The sequence below is a fragment of the Megalops cyprinoides genome, chromosome 11 (genome assembly GCF_013368585.1).
Source record: "Megalops cyprinoides isolate fMegCyp1 chromosome 11, fMegCyp1.pri, whole genome shotgun sequence".
Taxonomy (NCBI): Eukaryota; Metazoa; Chordata; class Actinopteri; order Elopiformes; family Megalopidae; genus Megalops; species Megalops cyprinoides.
The window spans coordinates 32652574-32673383 of record NC_050593.1 but is presented as its reverse complement, the minus strand read 5'-3'; the positions used below and the strand labels follow the sequence as shown (position 1 = coordinate 32673383).

Sequence of the window (20810 nt, the reverse complement as noted above, 5' to 3'; positions counted from 1 at the left end):
ACACGCACACACGCACACAAACAGGCCTGTACATATGAAACCATCTGGGGATTAGCCCGGCATTCTACAGTTGGCTCCCACCACAGAAGAGATCTGGTCCCGATACACCAAACATCTCCATCATGCCAGGAGGGGAGCAAAAACATAATTAGCATCAAAGAGGAGAGCCCGGGAAAGCAGCGGATCCAGCCAGCGACATTAGCCACAGCGACCGCAGGCAGACGCAACAGAAGCCTCCCCTTACAGCTGACATTTCAGACGACATGAAGGACCCACACCTCTGGCACCGAGCTCGCTCTGGGTACTAATGCCTTTATTATTAGTGCTTACATTAGCGAGCTTCAGCTACTGTTTTAATTCTACTGCTGCATCAGAGGAGTATTATCACCATGTGACGGGCTTAAAGCCTGGCTCATGGGAAATGATCACATCAGTACTGAGAGGGAGACTGCTCTAGCCAAACAACTGCGATACATCCCTCATCAGCACAGTGGGAGTAGGAAACTGAGTCTGGAGTGAGAAAAGGAGGAGAAACATTCCTTCCTCCTATAGCCTGGTACAGAGGAACACAGGGAGGCAGTGTAGCGTAGTGGTTAAGGAGCAGGGCTCGTAACCAAAAGGTTGCCGGTTTGATGCCCGCGGGTAAAGGTACTTAACCCACAATTGCCTCAGTAAATACCCAGCTGTATAAGTGGATAAGAGCGTCTGTTAAATGCCAATAATGTAATAATGTAATGGGCAATGTAAAGAGATGTTCCTTTGCATATCTTCAGTGAAGTGTGTGCATGAGTATCAGTTGGCGATAGATATCATTATTAAATATGATGATATGAGCATTAAATGGAAGTAAGCACCTTGAAACGAGCTGATCAATGTCATGTTCTATTGACTTAAACTACCCATGGGGTATATTACCATTTCAAAACAGCTTTTGCAGTTCTACATTTATGTATCATAAGGAGCTCGTTACAAGCTCCCTGGAACAATTCAATAAGTTAAGACAATTAAAGCCAGAAATGAGCGTTTTGCTGTGTCTGGCAAGCATGCATCAAGGAAATAGCCTTTGTAGCGGATTATAAATAGCAGTATACAGATGCTTGGTATGTCCACCCAGATGCATCCAGACGTGAGAGGGAGCGCAGTCCTCCTGCCCCCCTCGGAGAGCTTTCAGAGCTGAAAGCAGAGGCCTTAAACGTGTCCGCCATAACCGCGGCTACAAAGGGAAGCTCGCCGCTGTCCGCCACAGCGGCACGTGAAACAGCTGGCCGTTTCATCTCGGGCTATTTCAGTCCAACCCCTGCGTTTTATTAGCCAACGGTGACATAAACGTGGTGAAAACTATCAGCGATCTCCCTCCACATGTTCTCTGCAATCTGAAGAGCTTTCCCAGCTCAGTTCAGATGGGCCGTTTTACCCACACAAGGTTTTAATGGGCTCTCAGCGTTGTGTGGAGACACCGTGCACGCTCCGATGCAGGACTTTAAAAAGACAACTCTTACATGAAATCTGCTACCTTCTCATTAAAAAAGGCAGGGATTATTTCACATTAATACACCTTTTTCTGTTGCGGCGGAGTGAGAACTCAAAGGATGTGTACTCGGCGGCAATGAGGCCTGATATGAAAATAGCATAATTGCTAATAGTTCTGAGGTCAGAAGTGATGCATTTCCTTAAAATCTAGAGGATAAAAGCATCTTGATGGGTTTAAAAAGCACTCTTGTAATGATTAGCCTGCTGAAGTGTTTGTTCATGAAGGGAAAGCCGTGGGTTGAAAGGCACAGGGGGTTATGGAGCTGAGCTGCTCGCTGTAAAAAGGTGGAGAAAACATACAGCAGCCACTCACTGCTTTAAGCAGGGGTTTCTGGGATAGGTGCTCAGGTATGACACAGGAACTTCCCGTCCGTACCCTCAGACTCAGATTCTTCCTTTCTCCCTACCTAAGGACTGGTGTCAGAAACCAGCCTTACCTAAAAAACCTTTACACTGTATCGATCATTGCGCTGCTCAATAGTTCACTGTTGGACTGCGTTTGCCCCAATCAAATACATGAATACATAAAAGAATGAGTTAATAAATAAATGAAGATGTTATGCAGTATAATCAGTGAGGGAAAATCATTCATGTGAAAAAAAAGTGGAATAGTTCTAGCTGTCGCAGATTTAAACAAAGACATATTTTCCCAGACAATTTCACAACCCAGCCAAACAATTGGATTTGTTTCTGACGCTCCTTTACAGAAAACCAGCTGCACATGCAGACCTCAGAGCAGAGTTCTCACACACTGCTAATGTACAAATAAACTGCACATTCTACCGCCCATACGGACACCATATTTCAATCAGAATCGGAAGCAGGTCACTTCCCTCTTTATGTCTCAAAGTTTCCCGTTAACCAATCACGTATCACTTCAGTGAAGGAATGAGCCATTACCTGCCAAGACTTCCTCCCTCACATTTTGAAGCACAGAGATCTGGGTGCAAATTGGTTTCCCACATCGGTCGTGCTGACAGCTTTTAGAATTCTGCTTTTGAGGAGCCGTGGGCCTGTGAGTCTCCATGTCCCAGCTTTGCAGGAAGAAGGCGTCTGTTCGGCGGATGGGTGAATCAAAGTCTGTTTTACATGCACAGACGCCTGGCCAGGTTCGAACCAAATTAGAGGAAAACAGAAGCACGGTTTCCGCAGCTAGACTGATATGCATTAATCATCCCAGTTTACGGCAAAGACATAAATGATTTCCACAAATGAAAACCTGAAGAGCAGGAGGAAGGCATGTGTCTGACAGAAAAGGTTAGGCAGTGATGCTTACACACAACATTAGAAGTGTGATCCAACAATCCAGCATAACCCTAACCTTAAATGTAACGCTAACCCCAACCCTACCCTTAACTATAACCCTAACCATAACCCCTAACCCCTTACCCTTAACTCCTAACCATAACCCTAACCCTAGGCCTAACCCTAAGCATAACAATAACTGCAACCCTAACCCTAACCTTTATTGTAACCCTAGGCCTAACCCTGACCATAACAATAACTGTAAACCCTAGGCCTAACCCTAGCCCTAACTGCCTAAGCTCTAACCAGGTGCCATCCAGTCCTGCTGGGCCTGCTGTTCCCCCACTCTGCCACAGGCTCTGGGAGCCAGCTAGCTGCAGCTAACCGCAGCAGTACACAGCAGAGTAAGTAAAAATCTACAGGAAAAACTCTGTAGCAAAACGTGAGCTGGACGGGAGAGAGTCTGATTCATCATGGCAGGTGGGGCAGGTGCCACCTCCTCCCCCTGGTCCTCACAGCGCGGGGGAGGAGGGGGGCGGTGACATCACATCACGTCACGTCCACTCCGCCGCGTCTGACGGGACGGGAGTGAGGCAGGCCGTCGCCATGACGAGGAGCTGGCACAGCGCTGACCCCCCGGCAGGGACGCTGTCTGTTCCCCGCTCTTTCGGCTGAGCTTGGGGGAGGGGGGGGGGGCTGGCCCGACCCCGTCAGCAGTTTCTCTCAGTCTCCCGGTGTGCAGTCACAGACGTGCTGATGTGTTCAAACTGGCCTGTGACACAGCCGCACACAGGAGACATACGCTGAAACCCAGCTCGTCAGGAGGATGAGAGGAGGGCAAAACTTGCTTAGATGCATTTTCTAACACGACGTGATGGGCCTGCCAGGAGTCATGGCTGCCATGCTGCTGATCAGAGCCGACTGCGCCTGGACCACACTGCCACACCAGCCGAGTTCCCGAACTCTGCAACATCTCAGCATGTGATGCATTCCAACTATTCTCTCCTATTGTATAGGACAGAAATGATTAAATACAGGCAATAACCTGACTCATGTGCTCATGCAGTAATGCTAATTTTCATAAACAGCATGCTCTAATTATGTTACATTATTGATACTTAGCAGATGCTCTTTTCCAGAGCGAGTTATCTAGGTTACAATTTTACATACTATCCATTTATACAGCTGGATATTTACTGAGGCAATGTTGGGTTAAGTACCTTGCCCAAGGGTACAGCAGCAGCGTCCCAGCACAGGGAATCAAACTGGCAATGTTTCGGTTACAGGCCCTACTCGTTACCACTACACCACACTGCCGCCCGCAGCATGCCAATGAATCAGGATCCGAATGCATTCGTGGGAGAGACGAGTCTGTCCTGCAGAAGGAGTCCAGCAGGGACGCACACATCTGTGACCCAGGCACGCGCCCCCTCCTGCTGCAGGTCCTACTGGACTGAGCCCAAAAACAGAGAAACTACCTCATCACTTAATCTCCGATATTTAAAATCGAGTGATTTACCCCAGAGGGCACTTTCTTAACCCCCTCCGAAATCCCAATGCAGATGGCTGTGGAAAAGCAGATTAAAAACAAAGATATATTTATATATTTTGCCGAAAGCAAACAAATGGCACAAACAGATGGGTCCGGCCTGCCCTAATGCAGTTAATCGATTTAATTTGAGCGAGATGTAAAATTGATGGAATCGGGCGCATTAAAAACGCAGTCCAGTGAGAACAGCGCCGGGCCACAGATAAGACGGACACAGAGTATTTCGGTCGTTCTGAGGCTTTACATTAGCGAAGGGCTTCGTCTGCGATGGCTCATTAAAACTTCATTAAAGAGGCCGCTGCCTCCGGGTTCACCGACGTGACCGGAGGTCTCAGGGACGATTGGCTCTGGCACAGACACAATCCAGCCTGCGCCGCAGAAGATGATGCTTCTAAACATAGAACAGCATCCTATCAATAGCCGTTTTATCAGGGAGGGGGGAAAAAAAACGAAAGCACAAGCTTCTTTTTGCGCCAAAAACACAACGCATGGTATGCAACAGATGGGCGAGTTCTCACGACATTCTAAACGAAGGACCCCAAGCATCGCCCAATCAGAGCAGGGGGTCAGAACCCCTCCGGGCGGCCTGCATGCAGCAGGTCATGTCCCGCACACTGCCGTTTCAGCATCATTAATAAACGCTTCCAAACATAATCTGCAGCAGGATGCAAAATGAGGGCATCCGCTGAACGCAAGTCAAAGTACCTCTCCAAAATGTGGCTGCCTTTAGCGCTAACAAAGTATGACTCTATAAGCATGGGTGTGTGTGCATGTGCCTCCCTTACTGTAAAATAAGCATTAATCAGATAATAGGCTACGACAGTAAAGTCTTCCTCTCTCAATCACATATGCCACAACTGCTTTGCATACAGCTTCATCTCAATGCAAGAGATGAGAGCGTCAATCGATTTTTCTCCTATAAAATGTGACACCATTCAGCACCTGAGCGAAGTCTTTCAAAAACACCTTCCAAATAAACTCCCACGGTCATTTCTGGCTTCATATAACTGGCCCCAGGGGACCCCACAGTTCCCTGTACAATCACACCCTCTTTAATAGAAACACACAGGCCACTTCAAGGAATTTTAAAAAATTAAATAATAAAATCATTACAAAAATGTTCTCACAAAATCATTACAAAAATTCTCACAGCAAAAAATTCTAAAAGCACAAAAAATAAAGGCCAGTGTAGAACCTTCGGGTAAAAATGTCCCAGGTCATTCAACAGATACAACTGAAAAATGCGAGCAGTGAATAGCCGTGACTGTGAGCAGCTTCGTGTGAAAGCATAGAGAATAGAAGCATAACAGCACTCAGACCCCAGGGGAACAAAATCTGTACAAGGCAACAGAGCAATCAATGCAATCAGCACCAAAACTACCCAGATGCACAATTACTCACACGAATCGATACATATTTCTATATAAAACAATCAGGCGTGGTGTGAGAACGCCGCAATCTCCGTTCGATCCCTCCCTCTCTGTGCTTTTCAGAGAAATGCTCCATGTGGCGGGTGTCCGTTACCTCCGAGACGACCGCGCGGCGGGAGACGGGCGTGTCGTCCAATCGTACGGCTCGTGCCCCTGCGAGTGACCCTCCACGCTCCGCTGCTGGACCGTTTCCGCAGAAACACGGTCTCCGGGACTCCCCATGACAAGTGACAGCGAGCGTGGACGGCAGGCTCGCGCTGTGTCTCGGAGAGGCGGGGCTGCCAGCTTCACTCCGGCTGGCGTCACGCGTCACGGGAGGATTACCCCTTCTCCTCCCGCCCCGGTCTCCACGGTGACAGACTCCGGAGCGACACGATGCGCCTGCCCCTCGCACCCGGATCCCTCCGGATAATGGCTCCGAGCCTGGCTTCGATTTTCTATTACTGTAATGGAGGCCGGAATGCTCGCGTGTTTGGTTCTCTCCCCCTGCTTTTAACACAGCTGAAGCAGAAGAATAAGGAGGGAGAGATTGTGGAGGAGATACTGTGCTGAAATCGGCATACGATTGTAATTAGCTGCCTTTTCTCCCCCTCGCCCCCCCGCCTCATTTGGAGGGAAAGCTGCCAGCGCAGTAAAGCCGACCCCCTTTTTTTCCCTGCCTGTTATTCAAGCGTCCGTGTACAAAAGGGGGAAAGAATTTGGCAGGCGGCTCCTTTCGCTCCTCGAGAGAGGGCTGAAATGTGACCGTACTTAAGAGTCATTTGAGGAAGCCTCCCACAGAACCGAGAGAAAGGCAGCGGCGGTCTCCGGCAGGCCGAAACTTCGCACAGACACTCTGCTTTGTGTCTGAGCTCCGATGAAAAGGAGGGCGGAGATTTCTTTTTATTATTATTCTGGATTGGGTCACATCGGGAGCACCGTTCCACTGCACTCACAGGCTATAAAAGGAGAGATCCCTGTGAGACACACTATAAGAGCCGAGAACACAGGAGTGCAGCCAGGGACACCTTCAGCTAGGCCTCCTCCTTTAAGCCGACCGGACTCACACACGGCGAGTGAAAGGAACTCCACAGCGGAGTTTCCAAAGAAGCTCCGTGTCTCCGAGCCGTGCGGTGCCTCGCCTGACAACGGTCATTTGTGTGGCCCCGGCCGGCGCCGTTCGGGGTGGGCCGAGCGCACTAAATGCGAGCTTGCGCGGGTGCTGCACCGCCAAAGCAGGAGGGACACGCACCGAGGAGTGTGAAAGAGCGCTGTCGAAGGGCATCAGCCATGCAGACCGAGGTCCAGGAGCACCGCATTGCCGTGGAGGGAAAAAAACAATAAATGCAATTTGATATACTCCTCAGCTAAACGTGCGTTACAGACGCTGCCCCTCTGTGATGACGAGCGTGTAGCGTGTAGAGAAAGGAGGGATAACCGCACTCTAATCTGATTACATCACAGCGAGCTGGGGAGATTCGGCGGAGATAACGTCACTTTCAGACAGGTTTGCCGAGGTCACCGAATTCCTCCACTCAGCCTATAGGCAAGCACTCCAGCATGGCTTTATAAGCGCAAATCGTCATGTTTCAGAGGAGGTTTCAACAATGGTGGGCGGCAGGGGGTTGGGGTTTCAGGTTTAAGTTGAAAAGATGCTCTCCTAGCTACTGTAGGCCATCGAGAAAGAAAAATCGAAAAATCTGGATTGAGCTTATTTAGCACTGGAGGATGGTACTCTCACAGGACTGATGTTTCAGTGTGGTCGTCCTCACTCTCCATCAGGAGATAAATAACTAATAAGTAATGAATAACTAATAATTAATTCCACAGTGCCAGCGAATCATCACTACAGAAAAGCAGGTTAAGAGGTGGTCATGTATCATTTCTGTTTTTGAGTGTATAGTTTCATTACACTCACACACAGACACTAATACATTAAGGTCATGGGCAGCACCTAACAGGACCCAGCAGCTTCTCTGGCCTCTCAGTGCCTGTGATTGGTGCACTCCCCTTTCACTCTCAGGTCATTTCTAAGTCACAAGCCCTCAAGCTTTATGCTTTATGAGACACAATAAGAGTTTCAGGTAAAGAAGAAGGTTTAAGCAACCAAAGCACAAAGTGTCAAACAATTGGTCTTTCCTTATTTCAACTAAAACTGTGAGATCATCTGCAATATTGGAGACAAAGATATTCAAGACGGTGTCTGTCTTTGGCAGATAAAGGGTTAAGTCAAAGCTCAGAAGAGTGAGGCTCGGTAGACCGGCTAGCCATTATAGACATGTGAGTGACCAAAACACACACAGCACAATTTACTGCCAATTTACCAGCATCTCAGAGAAGCTCCACACTGAGCCCACAACTGCAGCCACTATCTGGCACCAAGACATGTGGTCCATCTCTCTGTGTGTGTGCGTGTGCGTGTGTGTGTGCGCGTGTGTGTGCGCGTGTGCGCATGTGTGTGTGTGTGTGCGCGCGTGCACGGTGAGCAGAGGAAGGGGACGGAGAAACAGGATCCCTGAAGCATTTATGCCCCCAGTCACCTCCACAGGAAACACAGAGTGGAGATTCATCAATGCGGAGCTCGCTTAGTGATGCCTGTCCAGCCTTATGCATCAGTGTAGACTCCACCAGGTTACCAATCACTGCTCTGTAGAGTCAGGGGTTACAAGCGGTGCTAAAAGAAGGCCTCCCAGCATCCTCCTCTCTCACAGAGAAGCATTAAGAATTCCCATCCATCCCTCATGTCATAATATTTTGGCATTTTATCAGCGTTCGCTCATCTCCTGTCATAACATCCTGAGCCTGCAGTGTTTCCACAGTGATGACTTTCAGGCCAGGCATGGAAACGGTTAAAAGCCCTCTGTGTTTTTTAAAGCCCGGTCTGTAGACTTCGCCTGTGACATCTAACGGTCCACAGAGCGGAGGAGGTATACCATATTGGGTAATTCCACGTCGAATCATTTTCATTTCAGAATGGCCCTCTCCATTTGAATTTGAACCGGCTCATAGGATTTTCCCATTAAGCTCAAAATTGAGACGAAAAATGTTATTTTTAAGTTTTTTAAAAAATACATACAAAGTTAATGGTCTTATGTAACTGGGCAAACAAAGGCCTTCAAAATGCTGCCACGATTGTGTCTGTGCTCTTAAATGGAACATTTGCGGGGGAAAAAAAAAATACTTCAGATAACCGCATCTCAAAAATAATATTACTGAGATATGAATCAGCGGTTGCCTCAAAAGGACACAAATGTATGTTCCAGCGTCCGAATGGCTTATTCCAAAGATGGGCCGGCCTCACGGGGAACGACACTGTAAACTTTAGTCTCGTTTGTTTGATTTGTCATATGCCACAGCTCGGCGTTTCAGTGATTCACTCTCACAGAATGTCCCACACAAGGAAAAAGGGCCTGGCTGCTCCCTTTCTCGCTCGTCATCATGGGACAGATTTCACTTCAGAGCCGGGGAGGGGGGCAGGAACGCCTGGCCCCTGCCCAATCTGAAAGCTGGAGTTCCTTGAAAAGCGAGGAGCTAAAAAAAAAAAAAAAAAAAAGGGTACACAAAAAGAATGAAAGTGCTCTCTGCCTCACTCCTCACAGCCAGACAATGAAACGCTGGCCACTGCATCTCAAACACATTCACACTCTCTGCTGGCGATGCAGGAGTTGGCAAGGAAGGCAAGAAAATAAGACTATCAATAAGGGAAAAGAGTGAGGAATTCAACATTTGTGCTTAATAAATACATAAATAAATATACAGTACCAGTCGAAAGTTTGGACACACCTGATCAAGATAATGGGAGATATGCATTCAAAGACATTTTGATGTAAAAACTTATGCTTAAATGCTTGAAATTTCTTAAACAAATATAAATTGTGAGGTTAATGGATATGCATGAATCGAATGTTATACTTTTAATACTTTTGATTTGTTCAACACTTTTTTTGGTCACTGCATAATTCCATTTGTGTTATTTTGCAGTTTTGATGCCTTTACTATTATTCCGAAATGTGAAAAATAGTACAAATAAAGAAAACCCCTTCTATGAGCTGGTGTGTCCAAACTTTTGACTGGTGCTGTACATGTTTCTGTATACTGGACTAAACACCTGAGGAACAAATGCAGAGTGGCTTCTTAGCGATTGCTTCTGTTTGTTGACAGTGGGAGAGGGACAACAGCAACAGTATTGCTTTTCACCGCATAGCATTATAACCACAAGGGATAACCTTGCTAATGTGAGCTAAAAGCATTCGAGTGCACTGAGCTTCATCACAGCCCAACTCAGAGAAAACAACTTGGGCCACTTCAATTACACTGTACATTTCTGTTCCTTCGCTTTCATTTTATTTGTGGAAGCTGACAAAAAAGAGTCCTTCTAAGACCTAAAAAAAGTCTCCTTCAGCAAAATGAAATCTTAACATGACAAATACTGTACTGAGTGAGTTCAGGTCATTCCAAAGCTTTTGAGGTAGAGCAAAACAAGCAGAACTTTCAATGGCAAAATAACAAATAAGAGACACGGCAAGAAAAATAAATAACACAGCCCTGTAATGAGCTGAAATTGTTCTTGTAATAAGCCATTATGGACAAGTCACAAATATTGGGATCAAAGCACTCTGAGAAGGAGCAAATCTGTTAGTATATTTACAGCTCTAACAGGGAAGCAAAAAAAAAAAAACCCCCACCATTAGCACAAAACAGACACCAGCCTGTTAACCACGGCTTTCCAAAAAAAAGCGAGACTTGCATTAAACGGAGAAGGCGCAAACGGCAGCCTTGTTTGGGCATTCCACAGAGCTGTGCAAACGCAGCCAGAGAGAGCTCGCCCCGGTAACGCGCGGGTCTTTCCCCCACACCGGCGGACAGGCAGGATATTTACTCACCCCGGTGGAGCTCATGACAACCCTCCGCAGCATGGGCCGGCATGACGGGGCCAGCGGGGTCCCGTGTAGGTTTGTTTTTCTGCGCTAGCGGAGGGGGGGGGGGAAGAAATACTCCCCTAGAAGCGGCAGTGACCTCCATGTGGCACCGGCTGCCGCCCCTCCTTTGGGCTCCCGGCAGCCATTTAAACACAGACTGGGGATTAATTTACAGAGCAGAGCAGAATCCCCGGCTGCAATCCCCTCCCGAGGCGAGAGTCCGGCCGGCTTCCCCTCCCCTGACTCCGAACGCACGCGCTCTCTGACCGAGACGGAGGGGGAGAGAGAGGAGGAGAGAGAGGGAGAGAGAGTGTGTGTGTGGGAGAGAGAGCGAGGGCGAGAGGAGAGAGAGGGAGAGAGAGTGTGTGTGTGTGAGGGAGAGAGAGTGTATATGAGGAAGAGAGAGGGAGAGAGAGGAGAGAGAGTGGCAGTGAGCTCCTGTGACTCGAGAGAGAGAGAAACAGAGAGACAGAGATATAGAGAAGAAGAGAGAGTGGCAGAGGGAGACAGCACGAGAGAGGAAAAAAACGGGGAGAAAGACAGAGAGATCGAGATAGAGAGATTGATAGAGAGGGAGAGTGAGGGAGAGACAGCCTCGGCAGACAGCCACTCCAGCAAAGGAAGTTACATGGACAGGTGCTCTCCAGCGAAGCGCTCCTTCCTGTTGTCCTGAGTAAACAGAGAGGAGCTGGAGAGCAGCCACACAGGAAAGGAGCGTGAGCAGAGAGGATATGACACAGCGCTGTCCTATCAGGGCGGCCGGCTCACTTCTCGGTTTCAGCAGAACGGAGACACACCGAACCGCAGGACGCAGTGTTAATCAGCTCATTATACCTATTACTCCCATATTATTCACTATTATTACGTCCTTGTTCCGGTCATTACAACGCAATCTCAAAACAAACATTTCATCACAGCTGAGGAGAGATAAAGCGACGCTCACAGGCTCGTTCTGACACGACCTTGGCATGACCCCCGCCAGCAACACCCACTGCCAAAATCTTACACAGCTTAAACAATTTTTCAGGTGAGGCTAATTGAAGCAAGCAGTTTACAGTTAAAGCCTCCCTAATGGCTTAGTATATTATACACACACACAGACACACACACACACACACACACACAACACAGACAAAACTGGTGTCGGGTTTCACCTCTTTGTGTGGCCCATGTGCTGGTAGCCACTCAAATATAGCTTAAACAGAGACTTCTAATGCGAATCTGAACACAAAACAAGTCTGCTCAAGCAGGTTCTTCTAAGGGACAAATCCATGCGAAACTGTGCGCGGATCAGATCAGAGGAGGCAGAGAGGCTTTGATGTCACTCCGTATGACCTATAGCTGAGGGGAAAAAAGCCTTAATGAGCGCGAGGCCGCAAGCAGCCGGGCAGGTTGGAGCAGAAGGGACAGCTACCTGCTCTTTGACGGAGGCCAGGATGTTGGTGGCGGTGCTGTCGGGCTCCATGCTGTGGCCGGAGGCTCCTTCTCGTATGCTCAGCCCCTCCTCCATCACTGAGGTCTGGTCAGGAGCTGGCATTCCCCCTGTGAGAGACACAGCACACAATCTGTTCACCCTGCCCCCTCGCGGGCACCACACTCTCATCCCACGCACGTGCGGATGAGCACATAGAGAGCACACAAACACACACACACACACACACACACACACACACACACACAGATACGCAGACACACACACATACACATCAGACCCACACACGTATTGATAGAAGTGCCTAGTATGGCAGGTTATGTAGAATGAATTAAACACAAAGCAACAATGCGTCAAGCTGATGGGACCAGCATGTGCATCCTAAGGTCATTATTCACAAGTTAGTGACTAAAAAATGCTTGCTAAGAGAGCTTCCTAAGGGCATGTATTCTGTGTCAATTTGTTAGCAGATGCATGCAAGCATATGTTCTCACACGCACGCACATGTGCACATGCATGCACACACGCACACACACACACACACACACACACACACACACACACACACACACACACACACACGCGCAAATGAACAGACACACTGTCCACGAAGCCCAATTAAAATCACACATGACCTGCACTTGAGAGAGCGCCTCTAAACAATTTACCACAAAATCATGTGTGTGTGTGTGTGTGTGTGTGCCAGGGCTCACAGCGTGGGACTGCAGGCTAAAACCAAACACATGCCGGCAGCACATTTCAAGATCTGGGCCTCATAACGCTGCCACTCCCTGAATACGGCAAAAGCAAAACCAGTCGCAGAGAAGGCCCACCCTGGACCGGGGTCTTCACCCAGGGCCGGGGTCTTCACCCAGGACCGGGGTCCTCACCCAGGCGGACACAGGAAGAGCTGCAGCCGTGTGCGTGCTTTATGCCTGCCCTCTCCTACCCACAATGCTCTGCTGCGGCTGTGGGAGGCGCTCTGGTGCAGGACTGGTGTTTTTCCTCTCCGCAATAACGCGGTTCTGAAGCTGCGCGGAACATTAGTAAATAATGGATGGCATGTGGCACGGCTAAACAGGGCAGAATCATCAGCGCAGGGGAAAAGCGCTCATTAACCCTGTCAGCTCTGTGGCTCATTTCCGATTGGTCCCCGCATGTCAACGTGGAGATCAGGGATTGGTTCTCCGCCCTGAGGGGGGCGTGGTTCGTTTAAAATCAAACAACCTTACGAAAGCACTTGGGCCCGATCCTCAAGCCTTGTTTTGAAAGTGGAGGAACCTTTCTGCCAGATGTAGTAAGAAATACATTATTCCATTTATATTTCAACAGCTACCTAATGACCGCAGAAAATGGAAAGTTGTATTTTTAACCGCTCAGGCTCTTTAACGACCGCTGTAATGAGTTTTCAAATGAAAAAAAAAAAAGATGGTTATGTGCAGGAAAACTTTAATTATGCTGCAAAGTAAGCCATTTTAGAGAATAAAGATGTGCTTTCTCCAGCCAGTTCTCCTCAATGCATCCAATAAAGCGGCTCTCCCCATTGCCTATTGAAGAAAACTCCAAATAAGGCGTTGTAGGATTTAACACACGAAAACTCAACACGCACTTTCTATATATGATCCTAAAAGCTGAAGACAGAGGGTATGAAGGCCACAGAGCAAGCGGAGCATAGCCTACATAAGTCAAACTCAATAAAACACAGAGAGAAGTAATAGCGGTTCCAGCTCACCAACTCCATCCCCACGCAACGCCCAGCACCCTTGCACCGCGGAGACGATCCCCTTTTCCTCTGAAAGGAGGGAGCGCTCCGGACAGGAGGCAAAGCCTTCGCCCCCAGAACCTGACGACAGCGCAGAGACGCGTTTGCAATGCCAGTCATGGATCCCCGCTGAGTTCCTCTGAAGATGTTACACGCTGCGTGTGGGATGCCTGAAGGACGCCCGACCGCAGATGTGACCCGGCGGTATTCTTGGCCGCCGCTGCCGCATAGAGGCAGCGCGTTTCAAGGTTACAGGATCCATAATGGGTATCAGGTAGCCCTTCGCATGTTTGCCGGCGCGTGCTTGCTTTGAGGCGAGCATGTGCGAACCGGGAGAGAGCAAAGCAGGCTGCGACGCTAACGCTAACGAAGGAGCTAAATCACAGAAAGGGGCAGTTCTGCTGCGCTGTGCTCTGTTGCTTCGACGACCAGAAACGACTGATTGATTCTTCAGCCACTTTCAGCATTTTGAGCAGCTTGGGTTTATTCGGGCAGGCTGAGGACGCTGCCAGAGGAGAAATAAGGGTGACAGTTTAAATGTCGGCCTCTTTATTTGAACTGTTTCAGTAACAGCATGAGGAAATGACTTCCCGGGTTCCTGGAACCCGTCAGAGGGTGGCTGAGGCTGCTCCGCGCTGCTGCTGCTGCTGCTGCACAGCGGTCCGGGGAGAATGCGGGCTATGCGCAGAGCTATGCGGTACGCGCATGCCGCTCGGCCTGCATGTCTGACAGCAGGCCTGTTTTTGGCATCGTAAACACAGCACGTAATGCAGCAAGTCTTTTCTGTGGTAAACAGGTCATAACGACGGTCATGGTCACGGCCACGGTCATGGTCATCGTCATGTAATGACGGTTTACTGCTAGACAAAGGCCTCTTCCCCCCACCCCTGAATCTGGCCGTTAGTGACTTCTACACTGCTTTCAAATTCACAGACCCCACTGCCCATCTTGTCCCCCCCCCCCCAATCCTCTCACTCCACTTCAGTCTCTGGGTTTATCAATCTTCTGTCTGGCCTGCCAGAGGCCATTTCCTCCCTTCCACCGTGTTTACTATATCTTTGACTTTGGTTTGTCCTAATCCGTGCGCTCTTTCCCTGTGTCTTGTGGTCCCCTTTCGACCCCGAGCTCTCCTCAGCTCACGTTCCAGGGCTTTCAGCCTCCGTTTTCCTGCTCCTCACGGCAGACCAGGAAGAACACGCTGATTGTCTCCCTTTTTTTTTATTTAAGTAGAGGAGCAAACGCAGCGTGTTTCTCTGCTCGCTAAAAGCCCTCTCTTTCACTCCTGCTCTTCTCACTCCACTCTGCTATGCCAGGGTGGCACTCACTTTCACCTGGAAATAAATGTATTCTTTTCATCCCTTCTTCCGAGCGCCTCGTCCCCTGTTTTAGTCTCATGTTTCTGGGCACATTCATTAAACATAATTGCAGTTTTCCCTCGTGTTTGCCTGCAAAGTAGCTTTCAAACCCTCCCTGCAGCTCCTCTCCTCGTTCACCGGCACAAACAATGTCATTGGCAAATCTCGGGCTAACTCATACTTTGTCCACCTTCATTAATTCCTTTGTTGTCCTACTCTAAATGGCTGAGACGGTATTCGAAGCACACATTGATGCCCTCATTCGAACAGCAGTAATGGCAGAACTGAGAATGTTATTCAGGAAGGAAACCCTGTAGATATATGTGGCTCTGAAGTGGCCCAGCAAGTTTGAGTGGAAACTGAATCCTTCAGCTGAGACCTGGGTTTGAACTGTGAGGAAATTACAGAATATCTCACAAAAACAAAAAGGGAAAAATCCATCAATGAACATCTCGCAACTTTGTAATTTCATAACAAAATTATGTAACTGACTCCTGCAAATCACAAGATCTCCACGGTATCTACAGCATGGCCTGTTCCAATGTCTCTGAAGCCCCAGCCATGTAAACCTGCCCTGTCAGCAAGCTGACGCAGTATAGAGTATATAGAAAGAGCAAATAACAATGGCCAACCCAGACATTACCCCACCTGACCCTCAGGGTGAATGGCTGGCCACACCTGGGCCTCAGACTGCCCCCCAACAACAGGTCTGACAGTATGCACTGACCTGGAAGCAATCCAGAGGCTAGGATGACACAGAGACATGCGCAGGTATTAATTAGGGTACAGGAGCATGACACAAGCAAGGAGCAATTTACCAGGGCAGTTGTAAAGTGAGTATGAACTTATCCGAAAGCACGGGGAGGTGAGGGGGGGGGGGGAGGTTTGCATTAAACGCAGAGCGAAAAATGAAAAGCCATGACTGTGGAAACACCATTTGCCAGCTTCTAACCACCCAGCCCAGGTTGCTTTATCACATTACGGAGCTCAGATCCAAATCCTCTTAAGAAGTCGTTTAAAATCCCCGTGGCTGCACGGTGTGCCAAGAAACAGCTGTGTCTGGTCCCACCCACCCTCCTGTCAGCGGGTCACCTGACCCGATGACCTCATTCTTCAGCCATGCTCCCCCACTCCCCCACCCCGCCCCCCCCCCCGCCCCACTCTGTGGACATCCAATCGGCAGGCTGGAATCTACAGCTGACTTTCCAGCACTGTGTGAGTCTGTGAGATTTGGGGAAGGTATCACTGAGCCTTACAAACGGGGCACAGAGCAGCTTGCAAACTGAAAGCTCTGATGTGCTCCGGGACGTCATTTCCACATGGAAATGCAGACAATATTTTACATTCTTTATTTTGATATGTCTAAGTGTTTCCAGTGCCACTGAATGCAAGTGAGTTGAAACTGTTTAGAAAGATAAAAATGTAATTCATTTCTGAATGAATATGAGAGTATTACATAACAACACATAAAATACATAAAAGGACAAATTCAAGTATAGTACAAAAACAAAGATCTCGAACCCCAACCAGTCAGGTTAGGCACTGAAAGCTTTAACAAAGAACTGCCTAGGATGCATTTTGACTTCAGAAGATGAACAAACAAATCTGATCACTGACAAAAAAACCTTCAGATGAACCAGTTTCTTCAAAAGCGGCAATTGCTGTCTCATGTTTTAGGTGCCCTAATACCGTGAAATTGATTTTACGGCAAACTATTTCCAGGTTACTCACGACTCCCACCTGTGCCCTGTCAGCTCTGTCCCCAGGGACGGACAGGAGGAAATCTATAGCAGAGGCCAGACATCTGTTCCTGTGTATTTTTATTACAACGCAGACAGGGACCCTCGGTCACACAACGCCCCGCCCGTGGTCAAAAGGACAAAACGCCAGTTTGATGGAGGGTAAAGCGACATCAAAGCACTTACATCGTAAGGCTAATTCACACTTCCAATTAACCCGGCTGGGTTTCCCCTGGCAAAGAAAAAGGTAGAAAAAGAGAGAGAGAAAGATTCCAAACTTTTATAATTAGGGTTGGCCTGTACTACTGGGGAAGCAAACTCTGGTTGAAAAAAAAAAAAACTATCCAAGAAGTGATGGCTTGATGTACTAAACTCTGACGACAGTCCAAATCCACACCGCCAAGGAGAAGCTGCTCTGTGGGAAAGGTAACCTGACACCAGCATGCCGCGTAAATCTCACTGCCTTATCGATGCGAACCCGCACAACACCGACGCAGAGTTCCCCCCCCGACTTCCCTCAGCAGCGCCTTAAGCCAGCCGATTTTTAAGAGAGGGGGGAGAACGTCTGGAAAAGTGTCCCGCAGGAAGAACAGCGCCTGGAATAATACGGGCTGTGCTCAAACCGCCCGTGGGACTTCAAGCTTTTAGCCGTTTCTGCTTAAGCAGGCTAACGCATCACCGGCACCGTGTTCGCTCCAAACCGCGGCTCGGTTCTGCTGCGGCCCGCGCGGCGGTGACGGAGCGACCCGAGCACAGCCCCGTGAGGCGCCGGCCCGTCCTCGGAGAAGGCGTTCACGGCGGCCGCACGGTCCCCCAACAACAGCGCCACTTAATTGCATCCCTCAAACAACGTATCGGCTCGGTTATTTAAAAGTGGCACTTCTGTACTCCCTGCGCCTTTTCAGACTTCACTAAGCACGATCGATATCGCATTTCAGCCAGAGTCAACTAAGAAATTAATAGCGAAAAAAAGCACACAGGAATTTCACCTCGGCTGTAATTAAGCAAAGACCCTGATCGCTTGCTGGTCTGAAAAGGTAGACAGGCTGAAAACAGCACACTTCCTAGAGAGTGGCTAGTGAGACCAGGCCCCTGATGACACCTGCAGACACCACCCCACACACAGAGGCACAGGGCTGGAGACAGTGGCCCAAAGAGCAAGCTTAATGAGTTAACCATATTAGCTGGTTATTAATGAAGGTAATGCACACTCTAAACAGCAAACAACAAACACACTCTAAACAGCAACCCAAAGCCACAACATTGCGACTGCTTTCTACAGACACCCTAAAACAGCAAGCCATACCACAACAGTGTGACTACTTTCTACAGATGCCCTAAACAGCAAGTCATACCACAACAGTGTGACTGCTTTCTACAGATGCCCTAAAACAGCAAGCCATACCACAACAGTGTGACTACTTTCTACAGATGCCCTAAACAGCAAGTCATACCACAACAGTGTGACTGCTTTCTACAGATGCCCTAAACAGCAAGCCATACCACAACAGTGTGACTGCTTTCTACAGACGCCCTAAACAGCAAGCCATACCACAACATTGCGACTGCTTTCTACAGACACCCTAAAACAGCAAGCCATACCACAACAGTGTGACTGCTTTCTACAGACGCCCTAAACAGCAAGCCATACCACAACATTGCGACTGCTTTCTACAGACACCCTAAAACATCAAGCCATACCACAACAGTGTGACTACTTTCTACAGACACCTAAAACAGCAAGCCATACCACAACAGTGTGACTGCTTTTTACGGACACCCTAAACAGCAAGCCACACCACAACAGTGTGACTGCTTTCTCCATGTACTCTACAATGCAACAAAAACCATACCACTGCGCCTGCTTTCTACAGGTACTCTGAAAAGCAAGGCCAAAACAACACAAGCCACACCACCGTGACCGCTCTGGTATTGCAAGTTCATTTTAGCTTGACTCTGTTACCTTTCCACAAGGACACCCCTTCACCGAATTCAATGTCAGGTGAGCGTAAGCGCTGGCCTATTTGAGTCTCAGTCAACAAGGGCAGTGTCTTTAGAAGCACAGTGCAAACGAGCTCTTCTCAGAGCCACGGATGTTTGACTTTCTGGGAGCCCTGACAGCTGAAAAGCTTTTGCTTTCAGTCTGATGCAACTGCAGGCTCAGGAATGTGTCCCAGCCGGAACTGCGGTGAGGGGCAGACCAGTGCAGCTCACTGAACTCAGTCAGAGGGGATCTCCACAGCCGGCCTCTACAGCTCAATAGCACACAAAGCCCGGGTTACGCTTCAACCTACCATTGCAAATAACAATCCTTCAGCTTTGAGTGGCTGAGGGAGAGAGCAGAATAGGCTAAATGTTTGGAGAAGGCAGGATCTCACACTCTAAGCACTTTCCTTCTTTCCCCTGCAGCAGGTTACTGTCTACAACTTTAAGTTACAGTGCCAAATAATGACCTACAAAAGCTATATCAGATTTCACTCAGGCGTTGGAGTGATCAGGTAGCAGGCACTAGAGTTGGGTTAAAGCCAAGTTCTACAGACCAGGGTAGAGTCTGAGCAGGTGGGGTTTCTGCTGGTGCAGGAAAAGTAGTGAGCAATTCTGCAGTCATTGAGGTTACACCCTCTGTTATAACACTGGAACAAGCTTTGGAATGATGCTAGATTCTGCCCTCTTCTGCCCAGCTCACCAGCATCAGCCTGCACATACCCTCTTACCCACAATCCACCTCACCCCACACCCTGCCAGTGGCCCACCTTGGAACCTGTGAGTCTCAGAGGAGCTGCCCAACTTTGATGCCTGCTGTTTGCATGCCAATCCCCCAGGCTAACCATGACTGCTTCAGCTACAGATGTGTGCTTTCAAAGGCTGGCCTGCTGACCATGTTCTCCTCATTCTGTGAAGTGCACCTCCCCCATCTCCTGCCTCTGGCTCCTGCTCATATTAGCCAATCATAAGGCCAGGAGAGGTAGTTGACACTGACGTTGTGGTATTGACTCTGTACTTATGAACCATTTCTAACATGTCTACAACTACAAGTTCTGACAGAGAGTCAGAGATCCTGGTTCCTGTTCCCAGAATTCCTATAGTAATTAGTAAGTAGTCCATGGACTCCCAGGAGAAAAAAAAAGGGCAGGGAGGTCTTCCTCAAATGAAGCGGCTCACCTACACAATGATTAGGATCAGGGTTAAATCAGTTTAACATACAGAGATAAACTGCAGTATCAAAGCCCACTGCTGTTAAGGGGAAACCCAACACCAAGAGGCCTGTGCAGCGATTCTCCTCCTGAACAAATATATCTCATTTGTGTGTCAAGAAAACAAAACACAGGAGGTGTGAGAATCCCGAGGATCTCAGTCCGCTGTTAGGCATTGCTCCCTTTGTGTCAAAAAAAGGGAAAAAAGGTGCCCTGTTATTACAGTCTTCCAGAAGAGAGGGGAGTAAATTCAGTTTAATCAATGTTCTCTCCAACTCTGCCTCACGGACAAGGTGTGGGATTCTCTGGCTCTCATTGTGCAACAGTAGGGAAGCTGTTTCAGCGCTAGCAATAGAAAAGGTAAAAATAATAGCTGAGAGAAAAGAAGGAAAAAGCACAGCAATATTAAAAAACAACCAGAATTAAGTGTGATTGTCAGCTATTCTGAGGCACGATTAGCCTTATCTGTGCAATGGCCTGGGTGCCACAGCGTTGCCTCTCAGTGCTGGCCCATTTAAGACCGATCACGCCTGGATCTGAACTGTCTGCTATCAAATGATCAATCACGCTCGCAACGCACAGCTTTAGCTCAGCTTAGCGCCCGGCCCGTTTATCAAAAGGGAGACCTGGCGAGTTCATTAAACGGGATTCTGCGGATAAGGAGGATGATGGTGGC

The 20810-nt window shown here is 48.6% G+C and overlaps 1 protein-coding gene across 4 annotated transcripts in view; it reads right to left on the bottom strand.

The window, feature by feature from the left end:
- The window catches only part of LOC118785448 (plakophilin-4-like), a 76985-nt gene that overhangs the window by 43623 nt on the left and 12552 nt on the right, over nucleotides 1-20810 (bottom strand). For all 4 annotated transcript variants that reach the window (XM_036540086.1, XM_036540088.1, XM_036540087.1 and 1 more), the window contains exon 2: nucleotides 12067-12194. In XM_036540086.1, coding sequence (XP_036395979.1) covers nucleotides 12067-12189 — 123 coding nt within the window. In that variant the 5' untranslated portion in view covers nucleotides 12190-12194. The remainder of the gene's footprint in view (nucleotides 1-12066; nucleotides 12195-20810) is intronic.